Source organism: Gallus gallus, chromosome 3 (genome assembly GCF_016699485.2).
Source record: "Gallus gallus isolate bGalGal1 chromosome 3, bGalGal1.mat.broiler.GRCg7b, whole genome shotgun sequence".
NCBI classification, from domain to species: Eukaryota; Metazoa; Chordata; class Aves; order Galliformes; family Phasianidae; genus Gallus; species Gallus gallus.
Genome location: NC_052534.1, coordinates 87,742,626 through 87,763,069, shown reverse-complemented (window position 1 = coordinate 87,763,069; position 20,444 = coordinate 87,742,626). Strand labels below are relative to the sequence as shown.

The 20,444-nt window shown below is 39.5% G+C and overlaps 1 protein-coding gene across 6 annotated transcripts in view; it reads left to right on the top strand.

The window, feature by feature from the left end:
- Positions 1-20,444, top strand: part of LRRC1 (leucine rich repeat containing 1) — a 62,253-nt gene that overhangs the window by 22,391 nt on the left and 19,418 nt on the right. For 4 of the 6 annotated variants that reach the window (XM_015284908.4, XM_015284907.4, XM_046939752.1 and 1 more), the window contains exons 3-7: positions 1,115-1,193; positions 4,110-4,199; positions 17,346-17,402; positions 18,924-18,987; positions 19,730-19,804. In XM_015284908.4, the coding sequence (XP_015140394.1) occupies positions 1,115-1,193; positions 4,110-4,199; positions 17,346-17,402; positions 18,924-18,987; positions 19,730-19,804 (365 nt within the window). The remainder of the gene's footprint in view (positions 1-1,114; positions 1,194-4,109; positions 4,200-17,345; positions 17,403-18,923; positions 18,988-19,729; positions 19,805-20,444) is intronic. The other 2 variants (XM_046939750.1, XM_040697438.2) reach the window with 1 other exon arrangement.

The following is a 20,444-nucleotide window of genomic DNA, read 5'->3' as shown; positions in this document are numbered from 1 at the left end:
TTTCTATGGTGTTAGTGGCAGGCAAATGCTTCTGAGAACTTCACGTGTTGCAGGAATTTATTACTTCTGGTGATTCAGTCAGGCATTCATAATGGCTTTTTTTTCTTGTAGTTATTTAGATGTCAACATACCCAGCTGTTTGTCCCTACTATAGAAGGGGACTAATGTGTGAGGAGAGGAAACAGGTGAAATACTATGCAGAAAGAATGGAAATAGGAAAACCCCAGAAGCACAGGTCTGATTTTTCTTTTAAGATTTGACTTCTTTTTAAATCGCTTTCCAGGTGAATCCTACAAATCTGAAGTTGTTAAACAAGGAAACTGAGCGTATCTGTTCCGTTCTTGCTGGATCTCAATGACAATAAAAAGGGCTTACACAGAGGGCCTGCAGGCTGCTCATAGAAGCCTGAAGTAAGAGGCCCTGAAGAAGATGTTGTGTTCAAGGTAGCATGACTGGCTTCAGTAGATAGACATATAGTATTGGAGGTAGAAGAAAAAATCTGTTTTCCTGTGTAAGTAACTCTTAGTAGTTTGTGCCTTTCTGTAATAGTATGCTAGGACTGATTTGGGGCCTGTTGATTTGAATAATGTTTTTCAAATTGCTCATCTTTAGTGTGGTTCTGTTTCCATGAGTGTGGATTACGAACAGAGCCTTACACATTCCCTTCTTCCTTTCCTTGCTCTTCCTCCCCTGTACTTTCTGCCATCACAGACTGTGGGTGCGTATGGATCCAATTACAGCAGGTTCAGACTTTAAGTGGTTCTTTAGAACAACCTTAGAACACAGAGAATCTGTCTTTTGCTGGACAGAGGCTGATGCGGGTTGGTTGAAGCACAGCTGAATAGTCTACGATCAGGAAAAACAGTGCAGAGCAGGAAAGTGAAATGGGATTTGAGAAAGGACAAAGCAGCTCTGCGCAGGTAGCTGCTCTTGCTCTGGTTTCAGGTATGAGTACTTGGACTTGAAGCAGCCTTGCATGTTGAAATGGCTGGAAAGATACCAAGATAACTCCATGCAGTAGCACGTTACTGAATGTAATGAGGCAATAGTTTCAGTGTAGATGCTGTACAGTTCTTGATGATGTTCCCCCCCCCCTTTTTTTTTTCTTCTGCAGATATTCCTGAAATACCAGAAAGCATCTCATTCTGCAAGGCACTACAGGTAGCAGATTTCAGTGGGAATCCACTAACTAGGTAATTTCCACCTTCTTCTTAGTACTTGCCATACCAGAATTACGATCTTGCTGTAACAATTACTATTTTAAATAACCCCTTAAGAATTGTGATTTAGGATGATTGTGATTTAGGATCTCTATGAAATCTTGCCAACGACGTCTGTCTCTGGCAGGGTCTGTAGCAAAAGTTCAGATTTAAAACGTGATGAGCACCTTCACTGGGAGGGGATGAAATTTGTTAGCCGACCAGGAAGAATGCAAACCTGATTCTCTCCTAAGTAATTTTCATTCCTCTTCTTAAATGCATAGGAAAACCACGCTCATACCTGGGGGAGATAAGGCAATGGTAAGCACGAATGTACTGGCACAGATCCAGGTGCCTGACAATTTGGAATAGATTGTAGCTCAGCTGCTGCAGATAATGGCTTTTCCTAATGATTAAAGCTTAGACTAGTGTTTCAACACTCTGCTGTCAATTGGGACACAGTGACGGGCGGTAACATGTGGCAAAAAAAGCACTGCATCTATCAGTGATTGTTGCTGCTGTTCCTGGTCTGTGTTCTGATGGAGTCGGGGGATTACGCACTTACAGAAGAGGTTTGTTTACATTTCTCTGTTCCTTTTGCTGAAGAGTTTGGAATTCACCTAGTAAACCAAGGCCGGAGATAACAAAGGACAGAAGAGGTGATCTGCTAGCTGGAGCCTTTGAACGCTATTTGGAGAACCATTTCCTAAACCGGCCTGTGCCACAGAGCTCCTTTGTGATGCTTAGAAATTCACATCAACCGGAGCATTCACAGTGGGCGTTAACCGGCTCTCTTTGCTTTGCGCTGAGATAGGCTGGGAATACTTGCACGATTAGCTGGCTGGCTGGGCTGCGTGAGTGGTAACAAACAGCTGAGTGTCTGTAATATCTTAAGCTGCTACAGCGGTTTTGCAGGGCAGCTTCTCCCACATTGGCAGCTGAGAGTCTCCAGAGCTGCGCTTTGAATATAGCGCATAGTGCATTCTAAGTTCTCTGGAAATTCGGCTCTCCAAGCATTAAAGGGACACTTGTGATCTTAATCCCAGTGCCTCTGTAGCCCATTTATATGCTGAGGATAATAATACCACAAAAATCTGGTAAAGCAAACTGAAGCTGGGCTGATGCTTAGATATTAGAGTGATGAGAGTCGCTGCCCAGCATTTTCTCAGAGATGAGTGTGCTGTACCTAAAGCACAGAGCTGCATCTCGTGGCATTGAAATAAAAAATATTAAGCAGCAGCATGTTAGCTATCGTTCTCCATTTTGTGAACTGCATAAGGCTTCGGGCCCTACTACTGTATCTCTTTAAAACAGTATCTGTAATGCAGGACTGCAGCTGAGAGGAGCTGACAAAAGAGTTGTAGAGCTTTTTAATGGGGTTAAAATAGATCTCATAGCTCATTGCCAGCAGTTATATGAGAGTTTTAAAAATCCATGATAAAATGGCTCCAAAATGTATGTGTGTACTGGAAAACATCACTCCAATCAGTTCACTAAGTTAGAAAACACAGACAGTTCCAGCTGTTTATACATGGTTGCCTGGTGCTTTCTATGATAAAGTCCAGAATTTCAGTTTTACCTGTATAACAGCGTTTAGATCTTGGCACTAATTTCCCAAGATAGAGCGAGAAAGCCTAGCAGTCATTTCCTTTGGTTGATGTCCTGGAACTCTTTTTAGCCATTGATCCTAGCTCTTGTTTCCTCTGAGCTCAAAAGACAGTTGCAGAACTTCCCCATCAATGTACTCCCACTAATACAGAATGTTGCCTTATTGTCAAATTGAATGACTTCGGTACTAAAATGGCTGCTCTTCAGCTGCTTTCAGGTTTATATTAATAAGAAGGAGGTACATTTGCGTAGGTTAGACTAGAAGTCCACTGTATACTATCAGTAGGCCACTTAACTACAGTTTTAAAACTGTTAGCTCCTAAATGGTAAAAACTGCTTTTTCAAAGTATGCTATTACTACTGTACACCTAAGGGGGGTGAGCAGTCACAGTAGCGCTCACACTGTAGAGATACCAAACATGTTCTGTTAATGAAAGACAGAAAATGACCAACAGCTCGGTATGGGGTTGATCGCATGTAATTTGTCTCCCTCCCTTTTCCCCATCGCACACAGCCATGCTTGCCCTTATATCTGAATCTCCAGTTTGCTAGTGGTCTGCGGATTGCACCGTGTGCCCGGAGCTGGCTGGTGTGGGGAGCAGGAACCAAACTGAATGCTACAGCTTCAGCCTAGGTTGTATGCTCCGGGGATCAGGTTTGGTGCAACCTGGCTGCCTGCAAGCGGGGGTGAAGGAGATCTTCAGTGTGAGCAGGGGGAAGCCAAGCAGTGCAGAAAACCGGGTGTTGGACCTGAAGGCTTTGGGTACTTTGGGAGCGTTGCTTGCATTTTTATAATGTGAGAAGAGAGGGATTGCAGGCTGTTGTGCTGTGGACTAGTACATAACAACAGAACATTGTCTTGGTGGTGAACAGACTGTTTCTTCAAAAAGCGGCAAATGAAGAACAGCCTGGTATCTAACACAAAATGGCCCTGCTGTAAGCATGTATGTAGCTGAAGCCTAAATCAAAGTAATTGATTTAATTACTTTACCATCTAGCAGATGCGGGACAATACCAGTAGAATATTTTTTTTGGTTTAGTTTTTTATAATGCCTTAAATGCAGCTATATGTATATAGCTTTGTAAACTGGAGGCAAGGAAAAGAGATTAATGCTTTTTTCTTACTATGATTCCTAGAATTTTCCAAGATTCATGCTGGAACAAAGGCATTCCTCCCCCTCTCTGTGTGTATTGGCTAAAAAGACTCTAATTTTCTGCAACATGTTTTTTTTTTCCTCTGTGTATTCTGTTAATGTGAATACTTATGCTGGAAGTCCTAAACTTGAATTAATATCTCCATAGGTTGCCCGAAAGCTTTCCTGAATTACAGAATCTAACGTGTCTTTCAGTAAATGATATCTCTCTGCAAGCACTACCTGAAAACATTGGGAAGTAAGTGTTCTTTAGCCTTCTTGTTATTTATTTTCTTTCCTGGTACATATACTGTGTAAGTCACATGCATAACTGTATATAATGTGATATACCTATGAAATCATTTACAGCTTTGTGCTGTTTTTTAATAAATCTGTTAAAAAAAAAAAAAATCCCTGCACATTTTTACTTACCATTAGCAAGTCAATTCAGAATCTGAATTGTGTGTGTGTATATTTAGGTTCTGTTTTCAGGGATTTGGATTAACTTGGATTTTTAAATGCTAAATTAAATAGGTGTTTTATGATGCAGAATTGACCTTTTACTTTCCTTTTTTGTAGTAAAGGCCATTGATCCGTTATTGTAAACATGTCAGCCAGCTTGCAGCTTAGCTCAAAACCAGATAGTGCTGGCACAAGAACAAACGGGTAAGAGCTGGCTATGATCAGGCTGGAAATTAGAGGGTTCCTAACCATAGCAGCAGTTTGGTTCTGAGAGAACTCCAGCGAGAACCGTGGGGAAGGGAATTCACAAAACAGCTCTTAGATGTAATTTGATGAGCTTTTGAGATGTTTGTTAATTCTGGAAAGTAGAGCATCATTGCAAGGACAGAATTCCAAAGCAGAAACACATGAAAAGTAAAGTGAACTTCATTTGTCTCCTTTTGATAGTAACAAACATCCACACTTACAATACAGGAATCTCTCTTCTCTTAGTGGAGAGATTTGAAGGAGAAAAGCTAATTCCACCTCTTCTTAATTGAACATATGAGAATGTCCAGTCTGGTTCAGACCAAGGGCATATTTAGCCCACCTTTACTCTTTAGCTGTACTGATGTGGATTAAGAAAAATGTGTGTTTGATTACTCCTCTTACCATCCTCTGGTTCAGGGGATTTCCTGATTGTGGTTTGTCTAATGGTAATCCTGTTCCAAGTATTTGTCCAGTTTCTCATTGAGCTTATGGCGACATCTTTAGTATTTGGCCCTGGCAAGTAGCTGCAAAGGCTTATTTGCTGGTTTGCTGGGAAATGTACCATTTTAGAGAAATGAACCTTTCTGGCAGCACATGGTAGTTTGTTCTCTGTATCTCTCTGTACCTGCCTTTGTGGTTACTGTGCCTGTATTGTTCTAAGTTTCCATGTACTGAACAACTTCAAAACACTTTGATCTCTTTCTTCCTTCAGAAAGCCTAGGAACACAGGAAGAACTACTTGGATGTTGAGTCCTCTAACAGTAGAGGCCTATTTATCTTGGACATCCTTTCATAAAGTGGAGTGTTTTTTTAACAAGGATTCTTTGGGGAGCCAGCTTAGTCCCTAACGGTCATTAAAACCCAACTTTCTAAATAGAAGAGTCCTCCAGAAGGGATCTTATTAAGAGCTCCTGCAGTGTAGTCAAGTCCAGACCAGCATTGCTTTAGCCACTTCCTGTGAGTATTAAAGCTGTCAGTGGGCACCAGTCCAGGAGCAATAGAAGTAGAAAATATCTTTTGAAACATTTCACAAGCACTAACAGGTACACTTAATGTATGCCCACTGACTGTGGCAAAGTCTTATTAAAAATGGAATGGGCTGGGGCTTCTGTGACATTCTTCCTTTTCTACAACAAGTTCACAAAACTTTAAATGCAGCTGTTCATGGTACTGACAGCTAAGAACGGATTTGTTCAGACTTCTTAGTTACTGAAAGAGCTAAAGTTTTGGATCTTTCCTGATTCTGAAAATGGGTACAAGAAACATGACAAGCTGAAATGATTTTCAGATTTTAAAGTAGACTGCTGCTTTACAACTAATATATGGAGGAAGGTCACTGCCTTCCCTGACAAGTCACTGCTGTGGCTCTGGCTCCTTGCTTAGCCTGCCTGTCATTTGATAAATGTGGCTGGTGGTAAGCTCTCTTTTGGAACAAATGAATAGAAACAATTTTGGTTAAAATGGGAATACGAGGCATTTGCAGAAATGTCAGTATGTGGAACTATAGAAGAATATGTGTAATCATCCTTCTATTACTGGTCCTAAGCAGTCCAAGGAAGTGCTGTGAGACTATTTCAACTTTTTGTGGGCTGTTACAGAACACAGCAGTGTAACCCATTCTTCCTCAGGGTCAGTTGCCAGTGCTGAAGCCAAAAGCCTGGGACTCTGATTTGCTTCAGGAGGAACCAAGAATGCTTGTTCTTGGTAAATTTTCCTGGAGGGCTAGGCTTTTATTCAAATCTGATAGGCCTACTTCACTCTGACAAAAGCACCCAGGATAGCTTTCTAAACTTATGCATATTTTATTTATACAAAAGCACTTGAATTGTTTAGTAGAAATCTATGCTAATCAGATTTATGCTTAAAGAAGCAGGGACAAACGTGTTGAGCTTTTGTTTTTTGGCTCATCAGGTATTCGGAGTAGAAAGAAATATGGCAGTTGGGAAGTAAACTTGGGCTTCTCCAAGTTAGAAGAATATTAATATAACAGGAACAAAAGTAATGACATGTCCCACAAAAACGAATTGTTCTTGAAGTCTGTTGGGGAATGTTGATCTTCCTGGAATACATTCAAATGATCTGAATCTGGTTATTTTATTTATTTATTTATTTATTTTTAAATACATCACGCTTCATGATAAATAACAGAACAGTGCTCCTTTTCTCTCCTTCAAGCAAAGGAATTTCAGCCACTGTTGACAAGGAGAAAGATATTCTGTCTAACTGTAGTTAGAGATGAAAAAAGACTCTTCCAGGTGTTTGGATATGTTTGCAAATGCCTTGCTGGAATTTATTTGTGCTTTGCATCAAGATCCATGTTATTGTTTAATGGAATAGGCTTGGGCTACGTGCTTTACAGAAGGTCAGTCAAATCCTGAGCAAGAAAGTACATATTGGTGAGTTATTCTAGTATGGTTGTGCTTAGGGAAAAACCTGGAGTGTGTGTGCTTGTTATTGGTAATCTGGCCATTAGAGGATTTGGAAAATTAGGAAAAAAACATCCTAAATTTCTATGGCCTTAGAGTCTTGTCTGGAAAACCGCCTTATACACTCAGTGACTGAATTTGAGATCAAATTCACCTCAGTGTGGTATAGTGATCAGAAGACTTGCATTTCACTTGTGGGGAACTTCTTTGTGGAAGCAGGTCTTCCAAATATACAATCCAGTTTTCCTGTTCTCTGATGTATAAGATGAATATCAACGATCAGCTTTGCTGTCTCAGGCGACTGTCATAATGTATTCTAGCTTTTGATATGTAAAGTTGCTGTTTATGTTTTTGTTGTGCCAATTGAATTCTGCATAGCCCTTTTAAGTTTTTCTTTTCCTTTGTGTTGCCAAAGTGGAGTGTATTTAAGGGTCCCAAGTGGATGCTTGAAGAACATAGGCAAGGCCTCTCTATTCCCTTTTGTCTTCTCGTTCATGAACTGACTCAGTGTGTATCAGCTTGTTGTCTTCTGGGTGACCAATTTTATCAATTGCCAGTATACGTGCAGAAATTTTCCCTTGTTAGATAAAAACTTTCCTTTTTGAAGCCTGTGCCTTGTATATGATTTTATTGTGTCACACCTCTTTTTAGTAAGCTCTGCTCTGGGACATGGTAACAGGCGAGATGTTACGATATAAGCAGTGTTGGGTTTTTTTGTGTGTGTTTCTCTGTGATTTACGATGTTTCATGTGTTGCGTAGAGTAAAATAGTGAGCGCTAACGTACGCGAGATATTAAGGCTAATAATTATCTTAAACAGGAGTTTTCCTGTTACCTAGGTGAACCATTCAGAGAAACAGGTTACACAATTTAAGCTGTTAGTGGGAGTGTCCTTTCAGTGCTTCTCAGCCTAATGAGGCAAGTATGATTTCCCTGCGTGTTCTGTTTGTAATGGTAGAGCTGTTCAATGAGCAAGCGTGGTTGGTTCTCACTGCCACGGGTAGCATTTAGGAATTTCTATTTGCTTCCAGGTTCTTTCTTCAGTAGTTCCTTATTTATGTGACATCCAGAACACAGGGCACAGCTTGTTCCTGAAATTCAGAAATCAAGGTGTCTATCAGCCTTCCTAAGGTATGCCTTACAGACTTATGAATGATCAGATATGCCTACTTCCCAAGCACGTTCTGTCCTCATGTACTAATTTCATAGCACTGACCTCAGAATTAGTTCCTCCCACCCTACGGTGTGATACTGCCTTTTTACCAACAAAGATTTTCGTGCTGTGCACTCATGCTTTAATATCTCGAAAGAGAAGATGATTGTTTGTCAACACTGTATGTTTATGTTATTGTGGATCTTTGTTCTGAATGAAATCCAGATATCTTCGAAAGCTTTTATGTGAGTCTCTGATGTTTAATCTAGCATTGGGCTTTCAGATCTGTGCTTCAAATGGAATCTGCCGTAGCCAAAAAAAAAACAAAAAAACATTCAAATAGGCATTTCTTGCTGAAAGGACTTAGACAGTTTTCTGTCTGACTGCGTGGGGACAATAAAATTAGTAAGTACAGCTTTCTTTTTGGCTGAAGTAAAGTGCGTAACTCTACCACTGTGCTTGAAGTTATGATTTAAGGCCTTCTGCCCATCAGCACGTGAAATGTCTAGCTCTTATCTAATCTTTAGCTTTTTCTCATCAGTCTTGCCTATGCCTGAGCATAGTTTGTAGTATCCCCATGATTTATAGCCCCACTTTCTTCAGAGAACTGTACAGTCTGTGATGCAGGAAAGCAGAACAGGATTATTTTGGCATTAGAAATTTTTATAATGGGGAGGTGAGAATTTATTTAGGTGGGAGAGATATTCTTCTAATGCCAATGACTGATGAGTCTGGTTTACCCTCAAGCTACAAGCAGGCTGAATGGATCTGTGGACCTTGCTACTGAAAGGGAATTAATTACCAGGTAAGCAGAGAAATTTTCCTCCTAATGTCTGCAGCTAGTGTATGCATTTTGTAATGCAAATGAACATAATGAAAAGAGTAGAGCAACTGTTAGAGCACTTAGGAATAATGTCATGCAGAAAGATTTGTTATAGGCATGCCCTTTGAGAGTCATGGAACCACAAGTATCCAGAGATTTCATGTTAGGGAAACAAAGTCACTAAGCGTGATTTTTTTAATAGATGTGGTCTTCTAGAGGTTTTCAGCAACATCTGAATTTACAATGTGTAATGATGATCTGAACAGGAGAATAAAAGATCTTGAAAGGCAAGGATGATGCTTTTGATGCACGTGATCCAGGAGTAGATCAGAATGGCGTGATTATTTTGCTGAAGAATTCCTTGGCCAGTCTTTGGCTGTGTTTTTCTTAGCATATCCTAGAATATCACAAGTGTAGACTGTACATCTGGTAGCTTTGCTCATAGTGGTAAAAGCTCTCAAAGTTGCCTAGAGCAAGCCAATATTAAGGTTTAGCACAATAAGATTTTATGTGATACAACAGAAGTGATGAGGAGGCTTATCTTGCAAACATGTAGAACTGTTTATAGGTGTCCTGGCTAGGCTGATTTAAATAGCAGAGTTTCTCTCTCTGGCTAATCTGAATTTAGCATGACAAGTAATATTTTCAGTTTGAGTAGGTGGAGCAGTCAGTGTTAATCACAGCTGCTTCCTAAATGGTAAAACTTAATCCTAAGGAACTTGAAAATTTATTTCAGGACTACTGTTACAATACAGTAGTGAATGCAGGACCACATGGCCTTTAAGTAAGAAGTATTACATCTTGTATGCTACACAAAGAAGACGTATTTAACATACACTTAGCAACTATTTTTGGAAATATTTCAAGTTTTTGTTTGAATAGTGGAAAAGTAGTGTTGTATGAGTGGAATGGAAGAGGTTTTCAAAATGAAATCTTGTAACAGTGAATTGGCTTAGTGTCCCCATACTGTTTTAGTAATCTTGATAAGTGAATTGAAGAAAGTGAATTCAAAAGTGAACAGGCTGTGCCGTAATTACAGATATCTCTCTTGCCTCTTACTGATCCCTTTTCAAGGTCATACTGAGTTCAGTTTCCCTGTCTTTTGGACCATGCTTTTTGCTGTGCGTATGGGGAGAGTACAACTGATTACAGCAACTTGGGAACTAAGTGTATGCAGAAAACCATTCTTAGCAGCTTAGGCTACCTCTGTTATGGATTTAAGGAGTTTCTTGGTCATAAACTGTAGTACTTTGCTGCCTTTTGAAAATCTGGATGTGACTTGTGCTAAGTTGTCTATCCAGTCTTACGTGCATTTGGTGCCTTATAAAATACTAATGTTGTTTAGTCTTCCATTTTCCCTTGTGGAAGATCTGCAGCTTTTTTACAAGTTTGATACAAGAAACTGACGATTCAAATGCTCTCTTTCTGGCTTTATGTCCTTCCTGTTGGAGTCTAGAATGACAAAATTACCATCTTTATTTTCCTTTGTACCTATTTAAAGTCAGCTCTCCAAGGAAGCACTGTTTGTAACTTGTATCTGCTTTTCACAGCTCCGTAGAAAATGGCAAATTTAAAGAACACAACTCTTTTCTTTCACATTTTCTCATTGTTCTTACTAGAACTCTGTCCTGCTTCTCAAATCTGATGATGGATGGCTAAAGAAAGAGAAAACCTTTCCCTTGTATTTTATGTGAGTAATTTTGAGCAGAAAATAGTGTTTAACTTCAGTGCAAGTTGCTTCAAGTTGCTTTGCCTCTAGAAGGAAGGAAGGAAGGTAAATGGTCTAGGAGATGACTTTTGGATGAATGGTCTTTAGTCATGCTGATGAGGAGAGGTAATAAGTTTCATCAGAACTAAACTTAGTTATCTCGCTTTGTAATTCTTGTAGCATCACTTATATTCAGAGGTAGAACAGTAGGACTTCACATATATGAGGAAAGTATGCTTTGAATGGCTGAGTGCCTTCATAAAGGAAAATAATACTTGCTGTAGTTTCTGGCTCACCTAGGAATTTATAGGATTCAGTAGCTAAAAATTTGCAAAAAAAAACACTTTCTAATTGCATGATATGGATCTAAGGTCTCTTTAAATTCTTTTGTGTCTTGCAAAAATTCATTAGGGCTCTCCTTTATCGTGCACACTGTAGAACTGGTTTCTGTAACTGAAGGGGAGCCAAACACAGAGGCAAGAGACTGGTTAAAACTGACATTTGGAGGAAGAAAAGAAAGCTTTCAGATTAAACTGGACTTTTTGGAGAAATCAGTGTATTGAGATCAGAATTGCAGCTCGCTTTTTTGTACTTAGTAATAAGTTATCCTACAATGGATATGAATTTTAAGGTTATATCATGGTGACTGTGCCTAATTGTGTCAATATTAAGCAGTTGTTATAAGCAATGTAAGTGTACAATAGTTAGTCTTTTAAAAAAGGGGTAAAGTACAAACTGGGAGAGTACAGACCACAGACTTGGTGGTTATATGTTAGTGGAACTGTAGGGAATTTGAGGAGCACAATCGTCCCCTACAAAAGGTAACATTACTTTTGTTGTGTTGAAAGTGACCTTATGCCAAAAACGCCCATGGAGCTGATTGTTCAGACTCTGTGGCAGCACTGAGCCTGCGGTGCTGAGTGAACTGTCAGTCTGCAGCCAGAAGCTGTATGGGATGGGAGTAGGTTGGTAGGATCCTGTCAGAGGAGTCACATAACTGCTCTATCCTGGGATATGTATGTATTTCTGTATGTATTTCCTTTGGACAGGGGGAATGGGCTGCAGTGCATGTAAATACAACTCTTGTTTCATATGCTTTGTTTGTTGGTGTCGTAGTATTAATCAGCCTCTGGTGTCTTGGAAGACCACTGGCAGACAGAAAGACTGACACATCGCTTATTTGCTCAAAAAAAAAGATGAGTTTCTGAGTTTAAACTCCTCTCCTTCCTACCCCAGTGTTGTGGCCAAATGTTTCCAAGTGTATGTGCTCATGTAGAGGTGTAGGGGCAGGACCTTACCAAAGTCAGAGCAATCTAGGTGCTGGCCCAGTGGGCTGAAATCCTTTGAACTGGTGCAAATAGCCAGAAAGCAGACTTCATGTCACACTTCTGCATGCTGTATGCTTGGACTGTGTTGTGTACCCGTGCCAGTAACTGCATAAAAAATGTTATACTGGACCAAATAATTGAGTCTTGACTGTGTTCATACAATAGCCTCTGAAGAGTGGAGTTTTATGCTTGTTCTTAGAAATCATCCTCTGTTGAAATAACCACCTGTACTACTACTGGTACTGCTACTTGCTGAGAACACATTTTCATCTACTTCTCCCACTGCTTCTGAATGCCTTTGTTTGAGTATTGCAGCAGGTTAGTTTTCAAATCTTAGTGTTTCTGAAGTCCATAATAAAACCATCCTTATACTGTCCCTGTGAAGTGTTACGTTACAGAGCTTATTAAAGATAAGAGCTTAAAGCATCTTAAGGACTGCTACTTCTCCTTTATCTGTCAGGATAACGGCGACTCTTCCTGTGCCCAGAGTCACCCTTATTGGTAGGACTTGCCTTCGTTTCATATGATCATGAGGACTGTGCCAACTTTCCCATCTTTCGTTTCTCTTTGCAGTCTTAGAAATGTGGGGAGGAAAAGGTCGTTATTAGTTGCTGTTTCCAAAACTGCAATTAAGATTTTGCATTCAGTCAGCTGAAGCATGCTGGAAAGATGCAAATGGGGCCTTGGATTTCTGCAAGAATTTGTTATTTTCATCTCATGAAATTTTGCTCCATCGTTTCCCAAAGCCTGACTTTTCTTGTATGCTCAGCAGTGCCGTGTTCCTGACATAAGATCAGAATACTTGACACTTCTATTAATAAGAGAAGGCTGTCGTTTTTCTTTTTTTTTCCTCTTTTAATTGAGCACCTTTACCTTTCATATTAGTCCTCTTATTCTTCACCTTTATTTATTCTAAGCTATATTCACATTTCTCCTTTTCCGTCTTCATATTTCTTTCTCTTCATTTTCACATTACACGTCTCACTGTACTTCCCAATTCTTTCCTCAGAAGCCTTGGCTTCTGTAGCCAGGGCTTGAGCACTCCTCCTGGTGTGGTGAGGGATGGGGTAGAATGAGCTTGGTGATGTTCTCTGTTGTCACTCTTAAGGCCTTTCCATTGCCTTAAGTAGAAAAATGATAGCACTGTTCCTTATGTTAAAGCACCAGCAGAACGCATCTCAGGTTTGTATTTAGTAACTTATCAAAACACAGGGCATTTAATGTATGTGATACACTCAAAATGTTGTGGTTTCCTCCTCGGATGAAACTGGGGGTATGTGTCTGTCTGTCTTTTTCCTGGTGTTTTTTTGTTCTTTATTATTTTTTTTTTAAACTATAGTTTGAAGTGTTTAGTTCAGTGAGTTACTGCTAGCTGTAGTCATCCACTTTTTAAGTGACTTTTCTAGGACGTTACTACTGATAGATTCTCTACAATTAATCTAAAGAAAAATGAGCTCGCTTTGGAAGAAGAAGAACATGCTTTAATTCAGATGTTAGAGTCTTGTTCTAGAATTCGCTCTGTTTGAGAGGAGCCACAGAGGTTGGCATGAAGGAGTATTCGAGAAGTTCCGCAGGCATATCCTTTTCTGTAGAGCATGTTGAATTGTGAAATTCTCTCTTAAGTCCTGACAAACGTGTCCAGGAAAGATGTTTCCGGCATTTACAGACTGCTTTGTTGCTCTTAGCTTTATTCTCGGTTATTGCTTTCACATTTCTTCTTTTTGTTCTTCTAGCTGTCATCATCAGCATCTAAAGTCACTTCAAGTACGGCACAAAATAAACATATCTGGTTTGTACTGAAAGTGGCATTTTTAGCCATGTCGTACCTTTACTTTCTGCTTGGTTCCACCTTTAAGGCAGAAATCATCCGGAAAGCCTTGTTGTATTTCAGCTACTCAATCCTCTGTCTGATTTTGCTGTTGCCTTGTGCTCAGTAATTTCACACGCATGCACACCATTCAGTGTGCAGTAGCTCTTGTGGTGAGAATTATTACAATATTAACGCTTTTGCAAGTTCCATGACTTCTTACAGTAGTGACCTTTGAAAAGTGCTCAGCTTATTTTCCCCCTTTAGAATGTAGGTGATGTTTTGTTTGAACACTTTCTGATTTTGCGGGGAGGGAGAGCTGTTTGTCTCTTTGTTTTAGAGCAGTCTGCAGTGTTCTGCAGCATATTTGTATTTCAAAATGTGGCTGTGAACAGCTGCTGACAGAGCTGTGCCTCCTGCCAGAGTAGGCTGGACTACCCCTGTGCTTTACAGACTGATATTAAAAACACCCCAATGACTGCTTTTCTCCCTTAGATTAAAATTGGGCTTAGGGAAAGATTCTGAAGCTGTTAAGGTATGGCTTCTTTTAGTTCCCTTGAAAATCTTCAAAAAGACTCTACCAACAATGCACCCATAAAATTAATGGCAGAGGGGAAAGAAGGAAATTCTTTCAATTAGAATGTTGTGAAAAAACACTGTTTTGTACCTGAGAAGGTGGAAAGAATAGATTTTCTGCAGAGAATGTGTTACTAAATAAGGCAGTGTATTTGAAAAATAGCAAGAAACGTAGGACTTTTCTTGCATGTGGCTAAAAGTCCAGTCTGTTAACATACGTTAAAAGCAGCAAAATAGTAATGTATGAGGTGCTAAGAACCTCTTGGGAAATATAAGGGAGAGATGAGACCTTCCCTCTGTAATGTATCAGGTTGGTGCTCCAGTACATCAGCATGCCTTTTCCATTTTTGCCTGCTATTTTATTTGGTAATTATCATGTCTTCCCATTTTAAATTGCAACACATAGGTTTGCTGGAAGCAGCTCTGGAACTTGTAGAGGTTTAAGCGTCATGAGTTTCCTCACATTTTCTGACCTCTTTTTTTTCAGGAAGATCCACCTAATCATAATATTTCAGTCTAATGGACCAGCTTTGCTGATGTAAACTTAGTAGCTTTTGCTTAACATTACTTCATTTTGCCTACTGGGGTCTGTTTATATTGTTTGGGCTGGACCTGAGAACCTGGAAGAAGTACAAAGGATAGATTAAAGGGGTGGAGGGAGATGCCTGTATTTTGTTCCAGGGTGAAGTTGTAATTGTAAGCACACTGTGAGAGTAACTGCAGAATAAAGAAGTTCTCTTCTGGAATGCTGTGTCTCTAAGTGTGAAGACATAATCCTACAGGTGGCATAAGAAGAGAGCCTAACGTGGGACTGGGATCGGCCGCAGTCACTCTGAAGCACACGATAAGCAGCTGGATGCAAATGCAGCTCTCAGTGGGTATCCCCAGGGCCACAGCTAACCCACAGGTTTCTCATGGCATGGCTGGCTTAGGCAGCACTGATGCTTTCGTTACACGTTTCTGTCAGTTGTGTTGGCCCAGGTGTCTAAGGGGATTTACGGTATGTTGGATTAGGGATCCGTGTTATTCTTTTTCGCTGGGTTATTTTTAAGGAGGATCAATTTCCTGAGCCGATTCACTGACCTGTCCCAGTTTAATGATACAATGAGACAGGCTGCGGAGGTGGCTTCCGCGTTCTTGCTGTTTAACGTGGTTTTGCTGACAAAGATTTCTGTTTAACCACAGCTGAAGTGATGTCTGATGTAAGTAGAGAAATTAAGAGATTATTGCACCATTTTACTCATCGGCACATCAGTGTGATGGGGAGGGAGATAAGTAGAGGCAGGATGATGTGTAAACACAAGATTATGTGCAGCTTGGTGGTGTAAGCGTTCTTTTCATGTTCTCTTGATGAAAGTGGATCGTGAGACTGACCTAATACAAGCTTGAAGAGAGAGAGAGCAAAATTTGAAGGGAGATTGGAATAAGTTTCTGGATAGGAAACTTGTAAACCAAAATGTTGACGTTCGTAGGTGGTGGTCTGAGTGAGAGCAGACTCACGTTATCAAAGCTCTGGAAAGAAGTGGTCCTCCATCATTGCTTCCCTCTGCTGGTGTGGTTTATGCAAGCATGTTAGATACCGTGTCCCATCCTCGCTCATGTTTTCAGTGTTACAATTCTTGTCTGAGAGTTGTGTCATTGGAATGATGGCTCCCTTACTACTGAGTTTCTCTCAAATGACTTTTGAGTGACAATAGTTGAGTTATTCTCACTTACCTTTAATTGTTTTTATGATACCGTATGGGTACAGATATGTTAGTATGTTTCAAATGTATTTCTTCTGGAGGAATGCAGAGCACATTGGGTAACATTTGCTTATTTTAAAAGCTGGGGAGGGCTGTTCAGAATGTTGTCCAAGCTCATCTGAGGTTTTGTTCAGTGTTTTCTGAATGCATTGCAAAACTGATGCTTGAAATAAGGAGCATTTTTTTTCAGACACCATCCAAATTCAATCTGTGAAAAATCTTTTGTCTCCTTTAATAACTCATTACATCAATTATGTTGCCTTCCCTGCTTCTATAGGTGCATCAGAGTCACGAAATAGAGCGTTTTATTCAGGATGTTGGTTGCTTTTCTTTACTGGCACTAACTAATGATTGTGTGTGATTCAGTATGTTGGGATTGTTTGAAGTGAGAACAAAAGTGTCAGCTTTATGCAGCCTTTGTACATGTGGTTTTTTTCCCCTTAGATATACACACCATTTTAGTATTGGATTTAACAGGCGTTTCAAATTTGGTGATGCATGTATATTTTTAATCTAGTTGTTATTTAAGGTATACGATATTGTCCTCTTCCCTGCTCCCCAGTAGAGAACATATTGTGTTGCAGGGAACTATTTATTTGTAGTCACTGTATCTGATTTGTATTTTTCCCTGGGACAGTGGAGGATTAGAGCAGATTATAGTGTTGGAATAATGTCCGACTCCTTGTGTTCCATTTAGTCATAAATAAACCCCTGAAAAATCTGAATGTTGCTATGGTGATGTTAGTAAAAGCCCGGGATATGGAGTAGTGAGCTGCTTAGAAGCATAATGTCACTTACGGTAATGAGTGTGCTGTGGTTCTAACAGCAATGAGTTTACCTGATGCTCTGTAACCTCTGTAGCCCATGACAGGTTCTGAAAGCAGATGTGTAAATTCAGTTCACCTGATTGTACTCTGTTTTATTAATTTTCTTTTTAGCAAATGGAAAATTGTCTGTTTCCTTTCCAGCTTTTGTAGTATTTTGTAGTATTGCAGAGAAACAAGCAAAGATTTCCACTCTTCGTATGCTTTGCACGATGGTCTGATTGAATTAAAAACAAAACAGTTCATAGCAGTTTTGTTATAAACTGTGTCAACACTGCTTGTTTTTGTGTTTTTGTTTCTTTTAGTCTTTATAACCTGGCTTCACTGGAACTTAGAGAGAATTTGCTGACATATTTACCCGAGTAAGTGACGTTTCAAATGTTTGATTGTGTTAGCATAAAATGTTCTGATTAAAAATGTGCTGGCAACTAAAGCAGAATGACAGCTAGAAACAAATACCCAGTTTCAGATTGACAACCTTTATGGGATGCAGCATTGTTTTAACAGCGCCTACTTAATTCCATTCTTTGTAGATGTAACTGGTTAGCTGCTGGAGCCTGCGGTCTCTTTAGATTTCTTTTCTGGGCATAGCTATTCTGTATAAAACATACCAGTGTCAGATATTTCTTCCTGCATGCACTGAGCTAAGCTCATGTATCAGCAGTGGGAGTGGTAGTTTGGATTACTCTTGTGCTGAAATTTCCTGTTTTCAGGCAGGATAGTAGGGTCTTGTAGTTTTTGGCTCTAGAATTGGTGTATGTACCTTCATGAAATTTAAATTAACATTCACGTTAGGGACTTAAGTGAACAGAAGCTTCAAAAATCTGGAGATCAAATCCTTTCTATAAATCCAGCCCTACTGATGGCTGAATTCTGCCCCCCTCTTCCTCTGGTGGTTTGTTGGGGGACACAAAAATTGGATGTTACTATACTGTATGTATTTTTTGTATGATTAATCAGTTACCTTACAGTCTGGGGGTCTGTTCTGGTTCTTGGAAGAAGCTGTTTCTATCTGTAATGAAGTAGTTTCCTTTCTTCACTGCCTGTTCCACAGTTGCGTTTGGATCCCTTTTTCCTGTCAGTCTACCCAGTACCTCTGTTGCTGCACTTTATAGCTGTGAGCCACAAGGAACTTGTGTGAAATGTCAGTGATCAGAAGTTATGAACTACTAGCTAGGCTTCTCCATTCAGTGTCAGACAGAAGCTATAATAGATGTTGGCAATTTTATTGCTACTGGAAAATCTGGAGTGTCAGTAATGTAACTGACAAGTCTCTGGTTTTTGTGTTACTGCAGCTTTGAGAAAGGTAAGCAAAAGTTCTACAGTAGACTGCCTTTGAAGTAGGAAGTTAACGCTTTGTATCTGTTCATGTTCAGAGAACTTTTTACATCCCTTTGGGATTTTCCTTCTTTGCATCCTCAAATCCATCCCGAAGTTCTCCAGAAATTGATAGGTCAGGTTGACAAGACAAATGATGAATTTAGTGAGTCTTGATTAGCACTGTTTTAGGTACTGTCACATGTGACCACAATGTGGAATTTTTATTCACTTGTGTAACAGTAAATGCCCCCAAAATAAATCTAAACAACTCTACTGAGCTATGTAGCGTTGTCCACCCCAAGGGACTGATGGTTAAAATCAAGGATAATAATCTGATTGCTTATACTAAGTTTTATGTTTCAAGAGCATACAATTATACTGACAAACCACATTATTTTTTTCAGTAAGATATTGCTGTAGGAAGTCTATGCCCAGTAAAATTAACTGTCTGTCTGCAATATGTAGTAATTTGAAATACAAGTTTCAGTGAAATGAGCTCATTCAAATACATTTGGTTTCTGTTGGTTTAGTCTGATGTGGTTTTGTTTTGACTTATCTCACAGATCACTTGCCCAGCTGCAGCGTCTAGAAGAACTTGATTTAGGAAACAATGAACTTTATCACTTGGTAAGAGAATATGCCACTGAAAGTGCATGTTGGTCTTGCTTCACACATAGTTAATTTAAGTAGGCCGTGTGATATTCAAAATTGAAGAAACAAAAATGCATAGAGGGGAAAGTCTTTTTATATGTACAGATACATTTTGGCAGTGAGTTAGAGCTTCCCATATCTGCTTCATCTTGTTCAGTGCAGTGTTATCTTGCCTGAAAAACTTCTACAGCTCTTCTCCAGAGAATGAGAGAACTCCACAAGCACTTTCTATGGAAAAAAATGAAAGAGTGGAAGGGCACGAGCTTTGCACTAATAGTCAAAATGAACACACAAGCATTTGTTGAGAACTGGAAGGGGTGAGCACAGATACATGCTCAACTGTATTTCCAGATTGGAATTGGGAATCTTTGGGATAATGCTGAGGCTAACTTTAGAGTTGCAATGTCTTTAATTGTGGCACATACGTATACCAGGAAGTACGTCATCTTCATTAAGCTCTCTCAGTTGAATCTTGGATTTGCAGTAGATGTAGAGTGTGCGTGCAGTTTGATAGTGCCTGTCAACTGAAGTCTGATAGGTTATTAAATAATTAGTTTGTAGGATGAAATTTCCAAATGGTGACAGTCACTCTTGCTGCATTTGGCTGTGGTACCTCTAAGTAATGCTCGTAGCAAGGATTGCTTTAATCAAATAGTAATTATGGGATGGCCATTTATTTAAATGTCCGTGTTACATGACATTACCTTTTATGTTATAGCCAGAAACAATTGGTGCACTTTTCAATCTTAAAGACCTCTGGTTGGATGGAAACCAATTAGCTGAAATACCTCAGGTAAGAATGGGCTTTAGTGATACTGTATTGAATGTGCTTTTAAAGGAAAACCTTTTCATTAATATCTGAAAGAAGACAATCTAAAATTGGCTTGTTTTCTCATTTCACTGTGCATGGGTTTGGCTTTGGATGTTTAAGATTTTTCTCTTAATTTCCTCTTTAAGGGATTATACGTTATCAAATATAATCGCGTATGCTGTCAGACACTTTGTTTTAAGCTTTTTTGTTAAAGGAATTGTTTACTAATAGACACACTGCTCAGTTTGTAGGTTGACACATACTCTTTATGATCTTGGTGCGATGATCAGGGAACCACTAACTGGCTGCTCTGATCCTCACCTTTTATACCTATCTAAGTCACAGTTTTGACAGTTTCGAGAATGAATCACTGTTTTCGGCTGTCATCTTCCACGTAGATCATTATTTGGTAGTAGAACAATGGTAAAACTGTTGCCATGAGTAGAAACTTTGATCTATGGAGACAAATTCCCCATCTGACATTAGTCATGGAAGAGGGATCTCAGCATTTAAAGCTTACTGTACTCTAAATTCCCTTCCCTAAGAACAACTATAATGTGTGGGAGGGTTTCTTTTCCTTCCTTTTCATTTTGAGCCAAGTTAAAACCTGCTTTCCCTTGTT